General features: G+C 49.2%; 5 protein-coding genes across 5 annotated transcripts; 4 read left to right on the plus strand and 1 right to left on the minus strand.

Annotated features, from left to right (window-relative positions):
• Window positions 1-254: 254 nt before the first annotated feature.
• BT62DRAFT_917952 (uncharacterized protein) lies at window positions 255-1,910 on the plus strand (the record flags this gene model as incomplete). Its single annotated transcript, XM_043184067.1, has 1 exon — window positions 255-1,910. The coding sequence occupies one exon, from the start codon at window positions 255-257 to the stop codon at window positions 1,908-1,910; it is 1,656 nt and encodes a 551-aa protein (XP_043042894.1).
• A 354-nt stretch (window positions 1,911-2,264) lies between these two features.
• Window positions 2,265-2,976, minus strand: BT62DRAFT_888291 (uncharacterized protein; the record flags this gene model as incomplete). Its single annotated transcript, XM_043182955.1, has 3 exons — window positions 2,265-2,505; window positions 2,554-2,774; window positions 2,821-2,976. 3 exons carry the CDS (start codon window positions 2,974-2,976, stop codon window positions 2,265-2,267), a joined length of 618 nt encoding a protein of 205 aa, XP_043042895.1.
• Window positions 2,977-3,003: 27 nt separating this feature from the next.
• On the plus strand, window positions 3,004-5,561 carry BT62DRAFT_929362 (uncharacterized protein). The gene is made up of 3 exons (XM_043185705.1): window positions 3,004-3,538; window positions 3,602-4,091; window positions 4,151-5,561. Exons 1-3 carry the CDS (start codon window positions 3,165-3,167, stop codon window positions 5,366-5,368), a joined length of 2,082 nt encoding a protein of 693 aa, XP_043042896.1. The 5' UTR covers window positions 3,004-3,164; the 3' UTR covers window positions 5,369-5,561.
• A 740-nt stretch (window positions 5,562-6,301) lies between these two features.
• On the plus strand, window positions 6,302-10,588 carry BT62DRAFT_945624 (SAICAR synthase-like protein). The gene is made up of 3 exons (XM_043187954.1): window positions 6,302-8,062; window positions 8,119-9,534; window positions 9,592-10,588. The coding sequence occupies exons 1-3, from the start codon at window positions 6,587-6,589 to the stop codon at window positions 10,402-10,404; spliced, it is 3,705 nt and encodes a 1,234-aa protein (XP_043042897.1). The 5' UTR covers window positions 6,302-6,586; the 3' UTR covers window positions 10,405-10,588.
• Window positions 10,589-11,005: 417 nt separating this feature from the next.
• Window positions 11,006-14,174, plus strand: BT62DRAFT_929364 (uncharacterized protein). The gene is made up of 7 exons (XM_043185706.1): window positions 11,006-11,227; window positions 11,282-11,939; window positions 11,988-12,059; window positions 12,112-12,267; window positions 12,317-13,031; window positions 13,083-13,228; window positions 13,284-14,174. Exons 2-7 carry the CDS (start codon window positions 11,358-11,360, stop codon window positions 14,124-14,126), a joined length of 2,514 nt encoding a protein of 837 aa, XP_043042898.1. The 5' UTR covers window positions 11,006-11,227; window positions 11,282-11,357; the 3' UTR covers window positions 14,127-14,174.
• Window positions 14,175-14,654: the final 480 nt, after the last annotated feature.

Raw genomic sequence — 14,654 nt, forward strand, 5'->3', positions numbered from 1 at the left:
ACAAAGCTTTGTGATCCAGCCTGTCCATGCATAGAAATTTGGCAGAACATTGTTCACAAAGTCAAAAAATGCCACTACATAAATAAGAGACGCATGGCAGCTTGTTCAATGTTTCTACACACACCACCTCTGCCTTATCCCAAACCGTATCCTAATCCTGAAGCAGCATTCTGTTCTTCAGTGAGTACGTTTTTCAAGAGTCTTCCACTCCTGACTAGAAGACATCTTCAGCCATCTACAACCCGAGCCCCAGTATGCAAAATTTTCTAAACAATCTGCAGGCCAGGACGAAAACAGCAGACTTCCAACGCCTTCTCCAGTCGAACGAGCGCCCAACTGAAGCACAAATCGTGAACATTCGGAAAACCATGTTAGCCGAGGCCATGCAAAGGCTCTCAGAGCTCCACCAGGTCTGGGAAACACTCCAACAAATAATCGACGACTGCAAGACTGTCGTTTCCCCCATGCGTCAACTGCCGCCAGAAATACTGCTCGAGATCTTCCATTGGACCATCGCGGACCAAGAGTACGTCGACGTCTTCTGTATCAAGTCTGTTCCGTGGACTCTGGGACAAGTATGTCGTACATGGCATGAGGTTGTACAGTCAGACCCAAGATTGTGGTCGAACCTCCTCGTGAGAGGTTTCTCCTATGACCGAAATCCCCCTCAAGAACCGCTCAGCATGCTTAAAACGGCGCTGCGTCTATCCAAGGATCGGTCGCTATCCATCCGGTGTTCTTTTGATTGTGATAATTTATTGGAGATGGAGAAAGAGAGGAATGCCATCCAAGAGAAATGGCCAAACCTCTACAACCCCGAGGAGGATAATATTATTACTCTCAACCACCGAGTGCTGCAGCTCCTTGTGGACAACTCTCGACGCTGGAAGAATGCGCGTTTCAGGGTAGACGACTACGCTTATCTGTCGATGTTCAATGCCGCCAAGGGGAAACTGGATCGGTTGGAGACTCTAAATTTTGGGATGATCCCAGGCTGGATCGATGACGAGCTTATCCCCACGTTCGACGCGTTCGCAGTGGCTCCAAAGCTGTTCAACATCGAATTATCAAGAATGGGACGCGTCAAGCCTGTTCTTCCATATGAGCAGTTATTCTCGGCTCGGATGGAGTGGTGCGATCGAAATGTGCTTGAAGAACATCTCGTGACCCTCCACGAGATGCCGAATCTACAGGAATATGACCTCGACGGATTCGACTATGAGATGAGAGAGCTCAGCGAGCCTGGGTTCATCCATCACAACGCGCTCCGGGTTCTACACGTATGCACACCTGGCGCCTTGACCAATCTCGTTCTCCCGAATCTCGAAGAGGTTCATCTCAAGGCAGCGTCTCTCGACGAGATCTGTAGATTTGCCACCCTCGATAAACTCCCTGGGCTGATTGAGAGATCTGGGTGCTCAATACGAAAACTCACACTGGCTGACGTCCTAGAGAGCAGTGACATCATCCCGGTACTGGAACGTACACCCAACTTGAACGAGCTGCACGTCGAGCTGAATCATTGGCATTACGAAACGGATGAGTTCATGGCGGTGGTAGCCAGATATCTTCGGATCAGGAAGGATGGCAGGGAGATGCCCGTTGCTCTGCCCAGACTTCATACACTGACAATGTCGGTGCGGGGCTCCCCGAAGTGGGATATACCATTCGATCTTCCTATATCATTTTTGAAGAAAAGGATGGCTGAGATGATCCGGGACCGCTGGAATATCATTGACGGTTCAGGAGTGAATAGACTCAAGTCTGTCCGAATCTATGTATCGGTGCCCTCAAGGTATCATATAGCCCCGTATGACGAGTTTATCGCAGGTATAGAGGAGCTCCAAAAGCAGGGGCTAGACATCTCGATAGTCATCAAAGCTGGTCACGAAACGTTGTATGGGTTATAGATGTAAATTAGAACTTTGGATATGAATAACTGGAGTGATCGGTGACTGCCTGGGTATACAATGACACTAGATGCATCGACAGAATGGGTTACGTGAGCTGGTAAGCCAACACTGATAGCGAAGGTGCCAGGAGATGCTAGATTGTTGAGTTCTTCCGACATTATTGTCTTTCGGAGCAGATCGGAGAAATTGGATAAGGCTCGCAGAGATAGATAAGACTGGACACAGGGAATCAGGCATTCAGAATCATGTTAGGCAGGCATACGCGGAGTGGTGCATGTGCGGTGAAACTAGTATTGCAGGGTCAACGCATGGATGGTATGGTAGATCGTCGGCGTTAGAACATACTTAAATTCAGAGCTCTTTGTCCCCTCTCCCTGTGTGTGTTCCTGCCTCGCCTAGCTTCTCTCTGATCCAGTCAAACGCCCTGTCTGTCGCGACTTCCACCGGATGGTCATAGAGGTATGGCAGAGCAGGAACAACAGAAAGACCGGTCACAGTCGGACCCCATGCCTTTAGTTTAGGGTTCTGAACATTGACAAAAACCTTCTTCGTCTGTTTGACAATAGTGTGAATGGTCAGTGCGGGAAGACCCCTGCATACATGCTGAGTATCCATATCAAGGTAACAGCATGATACGCACATGGATGCAATGGACTGGAAAGTTGCTCGTTGCACAGCAATGAGACCTAATCTCGTCGACTCTGAAAAGTGAGCCGCCTCGACTGCCGAGGGTCCGCGTCGATGGGCCTTGTAGGACTCATATGCAACGTCCCCGCCAAGGTAGAGCCACGAAACACCGTATGCAGCCGTCACTACCCATGGCGGCACAATCGGTCTAAAGGCTTCTCCGACATCGCTCGTCTATGAAGGTTATTGCGAGAAATTTTGAGAGACGGATGACGCGTACATAAGCAATATACCGAGTAGAGGCCCGAAGTGCGGTTCGTAGTCGAGCACCGTACGCGAGGTAACGAATGTCAGAGTCAGTACTGTCGATGTCTCTCTTAGTGAGATGGTCGACCTCTTTTTCGATGGCCCCGGTGACGGACTTTGAAGGCGACATGAACGGTCTAGAGCTAAGTTATCGTATGACGCGGAACGCCGGAACGAAAGAAACGTTTTTGCCGTTGCCGCTCATCACGTGACTCGCGGCAAGCGCTCTCCTTTGACTGTTCTTGTAGAACGTGCTTCACGGACGGCCATCACCGACGACGACGACGAAGAGTTCACAACGACAGGACGAGCAACGCCATGGAAGTTGAGACACGACCAGCACCAGCATCTGCCAGTATCCAGGTCGCCGACAATCCTCTCCAGCCGAAAAAGATATCCGCCTACTATTCTCTTGTCTTCCCGAATTTCACTTTCTACATCCAGACTCTGTCAGTCACTATCGGTCGTCGGTGTAGTCCCAACCCTAATGCAGCGACGACATCCTTGCCTCCTTCGAACGTTGCCCAGGTCGATGTGGACCTTGGTGCCCTCAAGAGTGTGTCACGACTTCACGCCAGGATAGAGTATGACAAAGAGGAGGATCGCTTCGTGCTCGTTGTCATTGGACGCAATGGTGCTTGGGTAGACGGTGTCTGGTCTGGTAGCGGATCTAGGGCTCCTCTTGGTGAACGGTGCGAGTTCCGCCTTCTATTCTGATACGAGGCCCCTAATCTCTACTTGACGATTCTATTTAGGTCCCAGATCCAAATCGCCTCTCGGACTTTTCATTTTGTTTTGCCACCACCAGCACCACTGCCACCAGATGATACACCCTCACCAAGTTCACCATCATCATCTGCCAATCGTCCCCGGTCACCTTCCCTTGATATCACGTCGATATCGCCTCCTTCTTCCCAGCCATCACACTCGCCTCCACCTCGAGAGGTTAAACTATCACCACCACCACCAGCAGAGCATCAACTACCCAATTCTAATGCTATTACACGGTCGATGAAGCCGGCCAAGAAACGCAAGAAAAGTGACATTACAGAAATACCAACAACCCTCGCCCTCAAAGAGAAACCCAGACCTGAAGAGATACCCCCCAAACCTGCTTTTACCTATTCGCTGTTAATATACCGTGCCATTAAGGCTTTGGACGGCAAGGCAACGCTCCAAGAGATATGCACCTGGATAATGAATGAGTTTGATTATTATCGCTATACCGATGGTAGCGCTTGGATGGTGGGCATTTTGTATCTTGAAGAACAGAATTTAATACTGATGCTTTGAAAAATTCACAGAGCTCAGTACGACACAATCTATCTTCGAGTCGCGCATTCAAGAAAATGGAAAGGTGTGGAGGGGACCGAGGAAAGGGATTCTTTTGGTCTCTGGACGAGGAACATCAACACATGATTGAAGAACAAGAAGCTAAAGCGCAGCAAGCAGCCTCCGCTGGAATGCAGTCGAGTACGGGGAAGGGAGACAAGGAGACGAAAGCTGGGAGAAAGAAGGAGAAGGGTGCGCCGCTATCGGAGCCTCCATTAAAACGGAGCATCAAGGGCGATACGAAGGGCTCAGCTTTACCACCTCCATTGACTTCTATTCCACTGCCATTACCGGGAAAGACTGTCGCCTCAGCTGTCCCGGGTACTACGGGAGTCTTTGCCTACCATCAAGGACATACTATGACTTCCATTGGGACATCTGGCTATTCTGGAACACCTATGAGCGGACCAAATCCATACGCGGCCCTGACTCAATCTAATTGGAGGATGCATTCGCAGGTAGCCGCGAGACCTGTTGTTAATGCGGCAGCCCCCACGACTATCCCCACCACGACTAATGCACCTTCGGTACCTGTTAACGCTACTGCTACTACTCCGGCGAACAAGTCAGCTCCAGAGTCTACAACACTCCCTGCTTCGACTGCGATCGCATCGAAAGCGGCTAAGCCACTACCTCCTGTCACCTCGATGACGGTTCCTGCTATACCAGATATTCCTGTTCCTATCGTTATTGGACCTATTCCTCCTACTCACCAAGATTATTCGCCTTGTCACCCAAATAATTCAGCGAAGGAGGGATATATGTTGTACCACGAAGGCAAGCTGTTGTTGGATCCAAAGGTCTTCAGTAGCATTACGGGAGACATTCTAACTAGTTTGGAGCGAATGGGGGCAGCGAAAGCTATGGAAATCTTGGCGGGACATATGATCAGAGTAATGAGAGAGCGGAGAGCGCGTGAGAGAAAGGCTGGGAGAGGGCGGGGAAGAGGAGGGAAAGGCGGTGGGAAGTCAAAGAAAGAAGGTGCAAATGGCAACCCAGCTGCTCCTTTCACAACGGTCCCATTTCCTGTTCGAGGCAGCAATGCGGCAGCAGAAGACAAAGAAGTGCCTTCGCCACCTGTTACTGCTGCGACAACAGAACCTGGCTCACCTATGGTCGTTGTTGACGACTCTGAAGATGAGGGACCGGCGCCGAAAAAGCGGAGAGTGGACTTGGACACGCATTCGTAGTCCAGATGTTATCATGGTGGCCCCCACCTAGGCCTGTAGTTGCCTCTCTTGATTTCTTGATGATCCGCCGCTCGTTACATGACTGTATATTAGATGTATCAATTATGCAGTGTATTGTACATACATATATATATATAGACGAATCCTTACAGGTAGGTTGCTTGTCAACCTACAATGATATCCTCTTTCAGCTATCTTGTTTGATTCCTCAAATCGCAACGAAGAATCTAACATTATTCCCATGTAATTAACTTTGTGAGCATACTAGCCACAAAATAGTTGTTAAACTGCTGCTGGCTTGTTATAGCAATCACCGCGATGGGATCAATGATTGTCGAGGTGGACCCAACGCACAAAGTAGAACGCCACCAGTTTAGGACACGCCGATTCGACAGGGTTGCATCTGCTCGCGCTATGATAACATAAATAACAGGTCAAAAGTCGCACGAATATACCCGTACTATAAGCCCCGAGCAAAGAGCAGATGACCGGTGTCTTCGTTAATTTCCGTCGAATTGGAACCGACACGTGAACATCGCAGAGGCAGCGTTATCAGATGAACGACCGACTTGACGGTGGACTGAGACCGACATCGATAAGAGGGTACATCAAGAAGAAGCGTTAATGCTACTGGTTGTTCGGTGGCGAGAAGGGGGTTGAATGCGGGATAAACAAGACATAACATGTCATATAGTACAGTACAGTATACTATACTATACTATACTACACCAAAGCAAAGCAAAGCAAAGCATCGTGGTTGCTCTCATTTGCTCAAGTTGCAACGGAAACAGCACAAGCAACGTGCGTGGTGACCCCGAATGAGCTCGCTCGAAAAGGAAGGTTCCAATAGACGAAACCCGAGTGATCGGGGGTCGCAGCCCTTGCACGTGCCCCAACATCATTATGGGATCTGACTAAGCACTACTGCCGACACTACCTTTTTGAACGAACACCAGTGAAAAAAGATCAGACATTACCAGCCCATTTTTCCGGACAACCGTCCCTCAAAAGCAAAGTCTGCAAATATCTTTTCATCTCATTCCGATTCTTCGCGCACTATCCTCACGTCAGTCGTAGCTTTTCGTGGCCTTGTTGCTTAAATTTGACTCAGTTTTTTCTTTTCTCAAGTTGGTTCTTCTCGTGCAACTGTTTCTCACCCCATCCACCACGACATCCTCGCTGGTATTGGCGACGCATTCTTCCAATTTTCTTTTGTCTATGGGGCCGGCTGTTGATGCCAGGCATCCCAGGCAGCATCAGTATCGCTTCCCCTTGTCTCCTCCGAGTTCCGGATCCGTCACCGCCGCTTCGTCGCCCCGGATATCATCATCCTTGTCTCCCACCGACTCCCGAGTCCTCGACAATCTGCTGCAGGCAAATTCCGCCTTTCCTTGGGTCCATGCCGATGTTGCCACTGACTCAGATGGGTACACCACCGAAAAGACAAGACCTCGTCGTAATTCACGCAGGTCTCCACCTCGACAATCGGCTACCCGCGCTGTGACGCTGCCTTCGACGGCGACCGCCTTTCCACATTCTCCTTCCAACTCTCGCTCATCACCCAGGACTGCTACCCGGCCCCTGTTTCAGCGGTCGAACCCTTCGTCGTCGTCCTCCTCCATCTCCCCAACCCACGATCAAAGCCTATCCCACCCCTCGTCTTCTGGCATCGGTCGGAAGGTCGCGGCATCATTACGGCTTTTTAAAGAAACTGACGTCCACTCTGACGAACCCAAGTCTAGTGACGTATCGTCGAAGCTCGATTCCGGTAAACGAACAACAGCTGGTTCATCATCCAAGCCAGACAGCGTTTCCGAAGCCAAGTTTGAGTTTGTCAAGCGTTCAGAATGGCCCGATCGAGAGACCGCTGCTCTCCGGCGCGAGAGGAGCTCGACGGCGTTGCAGAGGGTCAGGACCAGAGAGAGCGTCGTCAGTTCCGGAGATGAGTCTTACAGGACCAAGGACAGAAAACCATCCGTTCGAGAGATGAAGATTGCAGATCTCACGAAATGGCGAAAGGAGGTCATGAGTGTGATGGATGCGCGAGGACGGCGACGCGATCGAATAGAGTCGTCCTCGGACTCGGTTCCTGGTCCGTCCACATCGGCACCTTTCCAGCCTTCTTCCCCCCGTTCTTCTTCCAGCCGTCCACATTCCCAGATATATCCCCCCTCTCCTTCACCGTCACGTTCACCTTCGGACCGACTTGTCAAATCTGCAGCAAGTCGTCCATCGTCCAGTACCGGCATTGTCTCTCTGCCATCACTTAATCCCATAACAACCACCTTTTCTCTTCCATCGTCTCCTTCTCCCCAGCGTGATGAATCACAACTTAGTCTCTCGTTCCCCACCACTCCAAATGACATTTTCTCTGCTTCTCCGTGGTCGACAGAGGACGAATCCACTTGGGAATCCGCATCTGTTGCCACCAGCGCATCCACCACCTCAGCATACTCTTCCTACCACTTGTCTCATGGCCCAAACCTATCGTCGACGTTCGTTCAATCCTCAGATCATCCGGGAGAATCGCAGCTCTTCTCCCCTTCGGAGAGCACAGATGTTGCTGTCAATGAAGGGGATGCGGAGAATCCCGATATGGATTTATCACTGACACATATACCGCTGCGGCCTTTCCGAAACCAAGTAGGCGGACATAGCGCCATTTACAAGTTTACGAAACGGGCAGTGTGTAAGGTTAGTCACTTGTGATGACCGCTTCCAACTTTTTTCTTACTAGTGTCTTTTATTAGCCTCTTGTCTCTCGTGAAAACCTTTTTTACGAGGCTGTTGAGCGGGAAGCACCGCCCCTACTTTCATATATACCGCGTTATCTAGGTGTTATGCTGGTGAGCTACCGGCGAGTTCCAAAGGGTTTATCATCCTCTCCTCCAAGAAAAAATAAAGTTGATGATGATACCCCTCGACCTCCATTCATCAAGTCAGCAGCTACTAAGATCCCTCAGGCCGTTCCCGATGTGTATGGTGAAGGTGATACAGACAGTGATGAAGCCGAGATGCCGGAAGTAGTCTTGGATCGTAACCGACATATCATTCCTGAATGGATGTTACGTGGAGGGAGAAACAGATCATTATCACAGTCCAATGTGGCGGGATCATCTGTGTGGGCAAGCCGACAGCTTCAGCGCCAGCGCCTTGGAGGGACCGCATCGAGTCCGGACTTGAACATTGATGGACAAGGGATGATGATACCAAGACCTAAACCTAGTCCGTTGTCGCGATACCCTCCGTATATCTCGCCGTCGTTGGAAGCGCCTACGCCAGCTAACTCTCCAAAGGTGATCAATCGTGTGTTTCCACCAAGGCTTGCAGAGTGTCCTACGCCTCGCCAATTTTTACGCAAGTCCGCTGCCTCCGACGAAGACGACGGGTTTGGCAGGTTCTCAGAGCGAGTACCTTCAGGTTCACTGTGGTTTGACGGTACTGGATCTACGACGGTGAACACCAAGTTCAAGGACCATGTCTTCAGCACCGTGTTGCGGCGGTTCAGAAGGAGGACAGGTGGAAGATGGCCGGGTGCGGGAGTATGCACCGAAGACGAGGGTGACGTGGCGGATGCCGAGAGCGACGATATACATACGGGTCGGCGCGCGACTCGACGCTCTAGGAAGCTGCTTAGCCAGATCGAGAGCCTTCGAGTCGCGGAGACAAGCTCGCCGATACGGCGGACCCAGAGCGAGTCGATCATTGCAAGCCCTGAGAAGCTAGAGGCTATGGCATTGGAACAAGAGCAGAATCAGGACATCATGGGTGTATTTGAACTGGACTATGATGCGAGACCCGACGTTCTCGATGGCCAGAATAAGTTTGAAAAATGGGGGGGTGGCCGAGCTCTGTCGAGACAACGGAGTAGGTCCAGGTCGTTGGGTACGCGTCCTTCACAGCCACAGCATCCACCATTATTGTCTTCCTTGACGGATAGTGCAATCCCAGAGAAGAACGAAGGTGATATGTTATTTACGAGGCAGAATCATTTTATCCTCATGGAAGACTTGACGGGACGTCTGAAGCGGCCGTGTGTGATGGATTTGAAGATGGGGACCCGCCAGTATGGCATGGATGCTACTCTGGCGAAGAAGAAGAGTCAGAGGAAAAAGTGCGACCGAACGACGAGCAGAACGTTAGGAGTGCGACTCTGTGGTATGCAGGTGAGTCAGCAGGGGTGCCTGTCTCCCGCGTAACGTATCTAATACAATTCTTAAAAGGTTTGGAACCATGTGACACAGTCTTATGTGACGCAAGACAAATATATGGGGCGCGAGGTCCAGCCTGACGCTTTCTCGTCGGTTCTAGCTTCGTTTCTGTATGATGGGGAGCGGTTACTAGCCCATCAGATTCCGGTGTTGCTCCAGAAGATCTGCGGACTTGCGAAAATAATTTACCGGCTAAAAGGTTTTAGGTTTTATGGGTGCAGCCTGCTCCTAATTTATGACGGCGACCGAGAGACGCAGGACGTGTTTGGGCTATCAGCAATGGACCATCCTTCTCCACGGAGCAAGCGGGGAGAGTCACTTGAGAGACGAAGTGCGCATTTTTCAAAGTCGGACGCAGACTCGGACAAGCCGCAGTTGAGAAGGTCACACAGCGAAGATTTGTTGTTCGGCGGTCCGGCGGGCGAGAACACGCGTAAACGTGGGGAGGTGAACGTTCGAATTGTGGACTTTGCGCACACGACCACAGGGAAGGATTGGTTGCCGTATCCTGGACCTGGGGAGGACATGCCGCCGCACGACGTGTCAACGAGTTCTAAGGGCTATCAAGCGGAAGTCGACTTGGAGACTGGCCTGATATATGCAAGATTCCCACCACACTTCCCAGAACAACCGGATCGTGGATTCTTGTTTGGGCTCAAAAGTCTGGCAGGAGCTTTGGAAGGCATATGGAACGAGGAGAGGTTGAGACGGATCAAGACAGCAAAAGATGTCTATCAATTGCCGCCACTTTCGGTAGAAGGGAGGGAGATTTTCGATGAGATCTTTGGGGCCGACGAGGAGGATGTAGGAACGTTGTCGACATAGATCGGGTTCTATTTCTATTTCTCCTTTCACTGGTATTTCTTGCTATTTGGTCGTATACACGTATAATTTGCGTTAATTCATCGTCGCGTCTCGTCTAGCATTGTATTTTTTTTATACCTACGCATTGCACGCCTACTCATCTACATTTTTTCCGTTTCTTTTATTGCATGTAGTGTAGCACGGCCCGTCTGAATCATCTGTACAAAGGCTTCATACATTCATTTCTTTCCGTCTCTTTTAATAACATCTGGTTGTCTTTCTGTTGATCATCGGTCGATGGGTTGGAGGTCGTGAATGAGATTAATAGTTTCGAGGGACAGACATCGGGACAAAAAAACTCGATAGCAACTTGTACAATAACAGTGCAGTAGTACTGAATGAGAATTGGTTAGGTCTGGCAAAGCCAAGACAGGCAACAGGAGTTACTGACAAGAGAAGGAGGAGGCAAAGCCTCGAAGCCTGGGATTGGTGGTCAGAATTGATTGACAGTGAGAGAGCGGAGTTCATCTCACCTGGGGATGCAGGATGAAGGCGGGAATGAAGAAGAGACACCTGGAGCCGATGTCTCTCATGAATCAGCTTCAGCCGAGGCTTGACACTGAGACAGAGACGGCACCGGTGATCCCTCTTCATGGACGAGCAGAGCTCCATATCTCTGTATCGACAGAGATTGTAACTACCTCGAGAACCACGCAGAGGCCTGCGAAAAAGCTCCCTACCCTTGAAATCTGCCTTTACGACGGCCTTGTCCATCACCGTCAGTTGTCCTGTGAAAAAAAGACGGCGCACTGCATTTGAATATTCGAGTCACAATTATAAAGCTGTGCGCATTTGATGCTCCTTTGCTTCTGTATTGTTCATCTTCTGCTATGGACAGCTACACCTCTGAGCTGCCCCGCTTATCTTCGCCTTCTGCAAGTCTCGAGTCTGGGGCTGCAGAGATCATCCAACCAATGAACCCTGCATGTGAAATTACCGACAAACTCTTGGAGAACATACAAGAAACACCCCAGCACTGTCGTCGCACCGAAAATCTATCCCACGCAAGTAACACGATGGAGGAGCATAGAGCCGACGTAGTCAAAGACATCAAGGCGGTTCCACGAGTCTCTCTTGAATACTACGAGCGATATATTCTTCCTCACACTGCTTATCGAGACTATGTGGGCGATATCGTCGATGTTCTCAAGGCTGATGGCATCCTGAAGGCCTTTGGAGGTGAATCTGGATTGCGATGGGCAGATTTTCCTAATGACCCCAAGGACAGCTGCGTTACAGAAAATGAATGCTTTAAGTATATGGCGACTATTTCTGCAGCTATCGTTAAAGCTGCTCAGAAGGTCCTTCCTGGAGATCGACAACCCACAACAGTAATGGAGTGTGAACCTCACAAACCAGCTGCTTCAGAAGGGCATAATGGTTTATTCGTCGCTGATGGGCACTATAGGCTCCTTCAGTCTAAGAGTCCGAAGTATGTTCAGAACATGAGGTCTAGTACTGTTATGGACACACCTGCCCTCACCAGCCCAAAAACTGTGAGTGACCTTCAGTTAAGCTCACTCATGCCACTGACTCCATGGCAGGAGAAACTGGCTTGTGATCATCCAGCCCTAGAAGAGTATAAACAAGATAATCAGACTAAGGACCAGAATGACGTAGGGTTCTCTGCCTTTGTTTTTAGTCTGCTTTATCTAATGCATCAGACAGAACATCGCAAAATTGATTGGAAATACATCTCAGACCATGTATGCTGACCCCACTCGCCGCTTCATGTTTGGAACAACCATTGAAAATACAACGACTCGTTTCTGGTTCTTCTCTCGAGCGATCATCCTTGTGACCAAATCATTTAACTTCATCAAGGTTTCTGGCCAATGTGTCTTTATGTATGCTGTGGCTGATAATTTTTTAGGACTACGCCCATTTGATCCATTATGTACTTTCTCTGTCCTTTGCAATGGAGGAAGAACTTGGCTATGATCTCTCTATTACTCGAGTTGCCTATTTCCCGCATGAAAATCCCTCAGCGCATACCATCCAGTACGACTACAGTATAGGCAGCAATACCTACCGAACTATCAAATGCCTTAGCTCCTTCCGTGCAAGTGGTCTTTTGTCCCGTGCGACCCGAGTATGGAAGGTTTTTCAGCTTAATGATCCACAGTACCGGGAATGTGTCCTCAAAGATGTTTGGGTACCCTCTGATGCCAAAACGGAACTCGAAATACAACAAGATATATTTCGTGGTATCGAAGAGAACAATCCAGGCATCAGTAAAGATTACCAGAAGCATTTCATGGAGATTTTGCAGTGTGAGGTGGTGCAGACTTCCCAGAAACGTGATGATGACATGCCTCTGTTCGTACGCACATCTTTGGAGACCATTGGTGAATTCGCTCTTCACAGACAGGAAATGGCTAGCCCTTCTCGAACTATCCTGGGAACAAATATTTCTGTGCCTATGGGAGCTGGCCTTGGTAATCCTAATGCAGATTCCAATCTTAAGCTGCCACATCTGCACAAAGGCAGGAAACATGTTCGAGTCATATTTGCAGATGTTGGAGTGCCCCTCAGTGAAGTTTGGCAGCTTCATATCTTGTTCAATGCTCTCGGTGATGCACTAAAAGGTAATGCCATTGGATGATCTTCTACATCATTGCTAACAAGGCACTCTATAGGTCTCTATTACCTTTACAAGGGCTATTACGTTCATCGTGATATCTCTGCTGGCAATATCATTCTCTGTAATGGAATGGGCAAGATATCTGACCTTGAATATGTGAAGAGATTTTTGTCTCATGGCCTACAGAATGACCCGAAAACCGTGCGTATAGTTTTTCTGCTATTATTCCTCCAATTTATTTGTAAACTTACAATAGGGAACACCCATCTACATGTCAGTAGAAGTGCAAGAAACGAGGTACCTCTTCGCTCGCACAAAACATCTATTGCCTGAATTTGGTGGGCCAGTTTCAGAACAAGATATGGCACCCTTTTTACACAATTATCTGCACGACATCGAATCTCTCTTCTGGATCGGCTTTCACTCACTGTTCTCAACAACCCCGGCAATATATACTAAGAAGGAGTTGGCTCAACGCGACCGGCAACGCCAATTGTTCAATGCCTTCTTTCCACACTGTCTTGAAGGAGGTTTCGATCGACGCCATCTCTTTCAATTTGCGGAGTTCCAGGATACAAAGGAAGCACTTCCTGCTGAATACAGGCCCTCCATAAAATGGCTCATTCATATTCGCTTCATCCTTGCTTACCACTATGACAAAGTGGAAAATCTTCCAGACTTTCCTCGGCATGAACATTTCAATAAGGTTTACAGTACTGAGCAGCGTAACAGTAATCTGTTCCTAGCCTTTGAAGCTGCTGCGGAGGCGGCATACAGTGGCGGGATCCAACTGCTATTACCCGATGAAGCTGATAAACCGATCAGTATTAATCAACCACAAGGAGTCCTCGTCTTTGGAGAGAACAGTGCAGAAGGTGATAGAGATGATGATCAGATGTATGTTGACGATAGTTTAGAGCACTCAGGACATCAAAATGACAGAGAACCTCCGTACAAAATGCAAAGGAAGAGCGGGAGGGCCAAGCAGAGGAAGCTTAACGGGTATGCTCAGTCTATTGAACAGGAATCTCCAGAAGGTATTCACAGCACGGGGAAAAGAAAGAGATCTTTGAGATTGCATGGTGTCTCAGTTACGTAGCCATTTGTTTGTGTTGTGGAACTGAAGAAATTCAATTTATGAATTTGGACTATTCTTGGCTCTCATCGTTATGCACCACAATAACCGTCAGATACATAGACATGCGCATGGAAGAAAGTGGTGGTGATACCCAACTATTACCTGATGAAGACATCGGTATCACTGTACCATAGCAGGCACTGGTCTTTAGAGAGGGGGATGGTAATAATGGCGACCGGGCTGACGATCCAACCTATGCTACTGATGGTTCGGAGTGTTCAGATTGCAAAGATGATGAAAAACCACCTCACAAGATGTGACAAACAGGAGGGAATGCAAAGAGGAAGAAGGCCAGCAGCCGTGCTACCATTGTAGAAGGACCAGTGGACAGCATCCACAGCGCAGGAAAAAGAAAGAGATCTTAGGGAGTATGTAGAGTGTCGCAGACGTATAGGCGGAAACTTTGGCGTTCCGGGATATGCAAGCAGTGGCGGTTCGTCCTATGGTGCACCTGCAGGACCGTATGGCCCGGGAGGAACTCGAGCTGCA

This window comes from Guyanagaster necrorhizus (assembly GCF_019112545.1).
Source record: "Guyanagaster necrorhizus MCA 3950 unplaced genomic scaffold BT62scaffold_6, whole genome shotgun sequence".
Classification (NCBI taxonomy): Eukaryota; Fungi; Basidiomycota; class Agaricomycetes; order Agaricales; family Physalacriaceae; genus Guyanagaster; species Guyanagaster necrorhizus.

Excerpts from the sequence above, each read along its gene's own strand:
- BT62DRAFT_929362 (XM_043185705.1), top strand. The coding sequence starts at position 3,165 with ATGGAAGTTGAGACACGACCAGCACCAGCATCTGCCAGTATCCAGGTC. Across the intron at positions 3,539-3,601 it reads AGGGCTCCTCTTGGTGAACG|GTCCCAGATCCAAATCGCCT; the intron begins GTGCGAGTTCCG and ends GATTCTATTTAG. Across the intron at positions 4,092-4,150 it reads CCGATGGTAGCGCTTGGATG|AGCTCAGTACGACACAATCT; the intron begins GTGGGCATTTTG and ends AAAAATTCACAG.
- BT62DRAFT_945624 (XM_043187954.1), top strand. The coding sequence starts at position 6,587 with ATGGGGCCGGCTGTTGATGCCAGGCATCCCAGGCAGCATCAGTATCGC. Across the intron at positions 8,063-8,118 it reads CGAAACGGGCAGTGTGTAAG|CCTCTTGTCTCTCGTGAAAA; the intron begins GTTAGTCACTTG and ends GTCTTTTATTAG. Across the intron at positions 9,535-9,591 it reads TGCGACTCTGTGGTATGCAG|GTTTGGAACCATGTGACACA; the intron begins GTGAGTCAGCAG and ends AATTCTTAAAAG.
- BT62DRAFT_929364 (XM_043185706.1), top strand. The coding sequence starts at position 11,358 with ATGAACCCTGCATGTGAAATTACCGACAAACTCTTGGAGAACATACAA. Across the intron at positions 12,060-12,111 it reads AGACTAAGGACCAGAATGAC|AACATCGCAAAATTGATTGG; the intron begins GTAGGGTTCTCT and ends TGCATCAGACAG. Across the intron at positions 12,268-12,316 it reads AATCATTTAACTTCATCAAG|GACTACGCCCATTTGATCCA; the intron begins GTTTCTGGCCAA and ends ATAATTTTTTAG.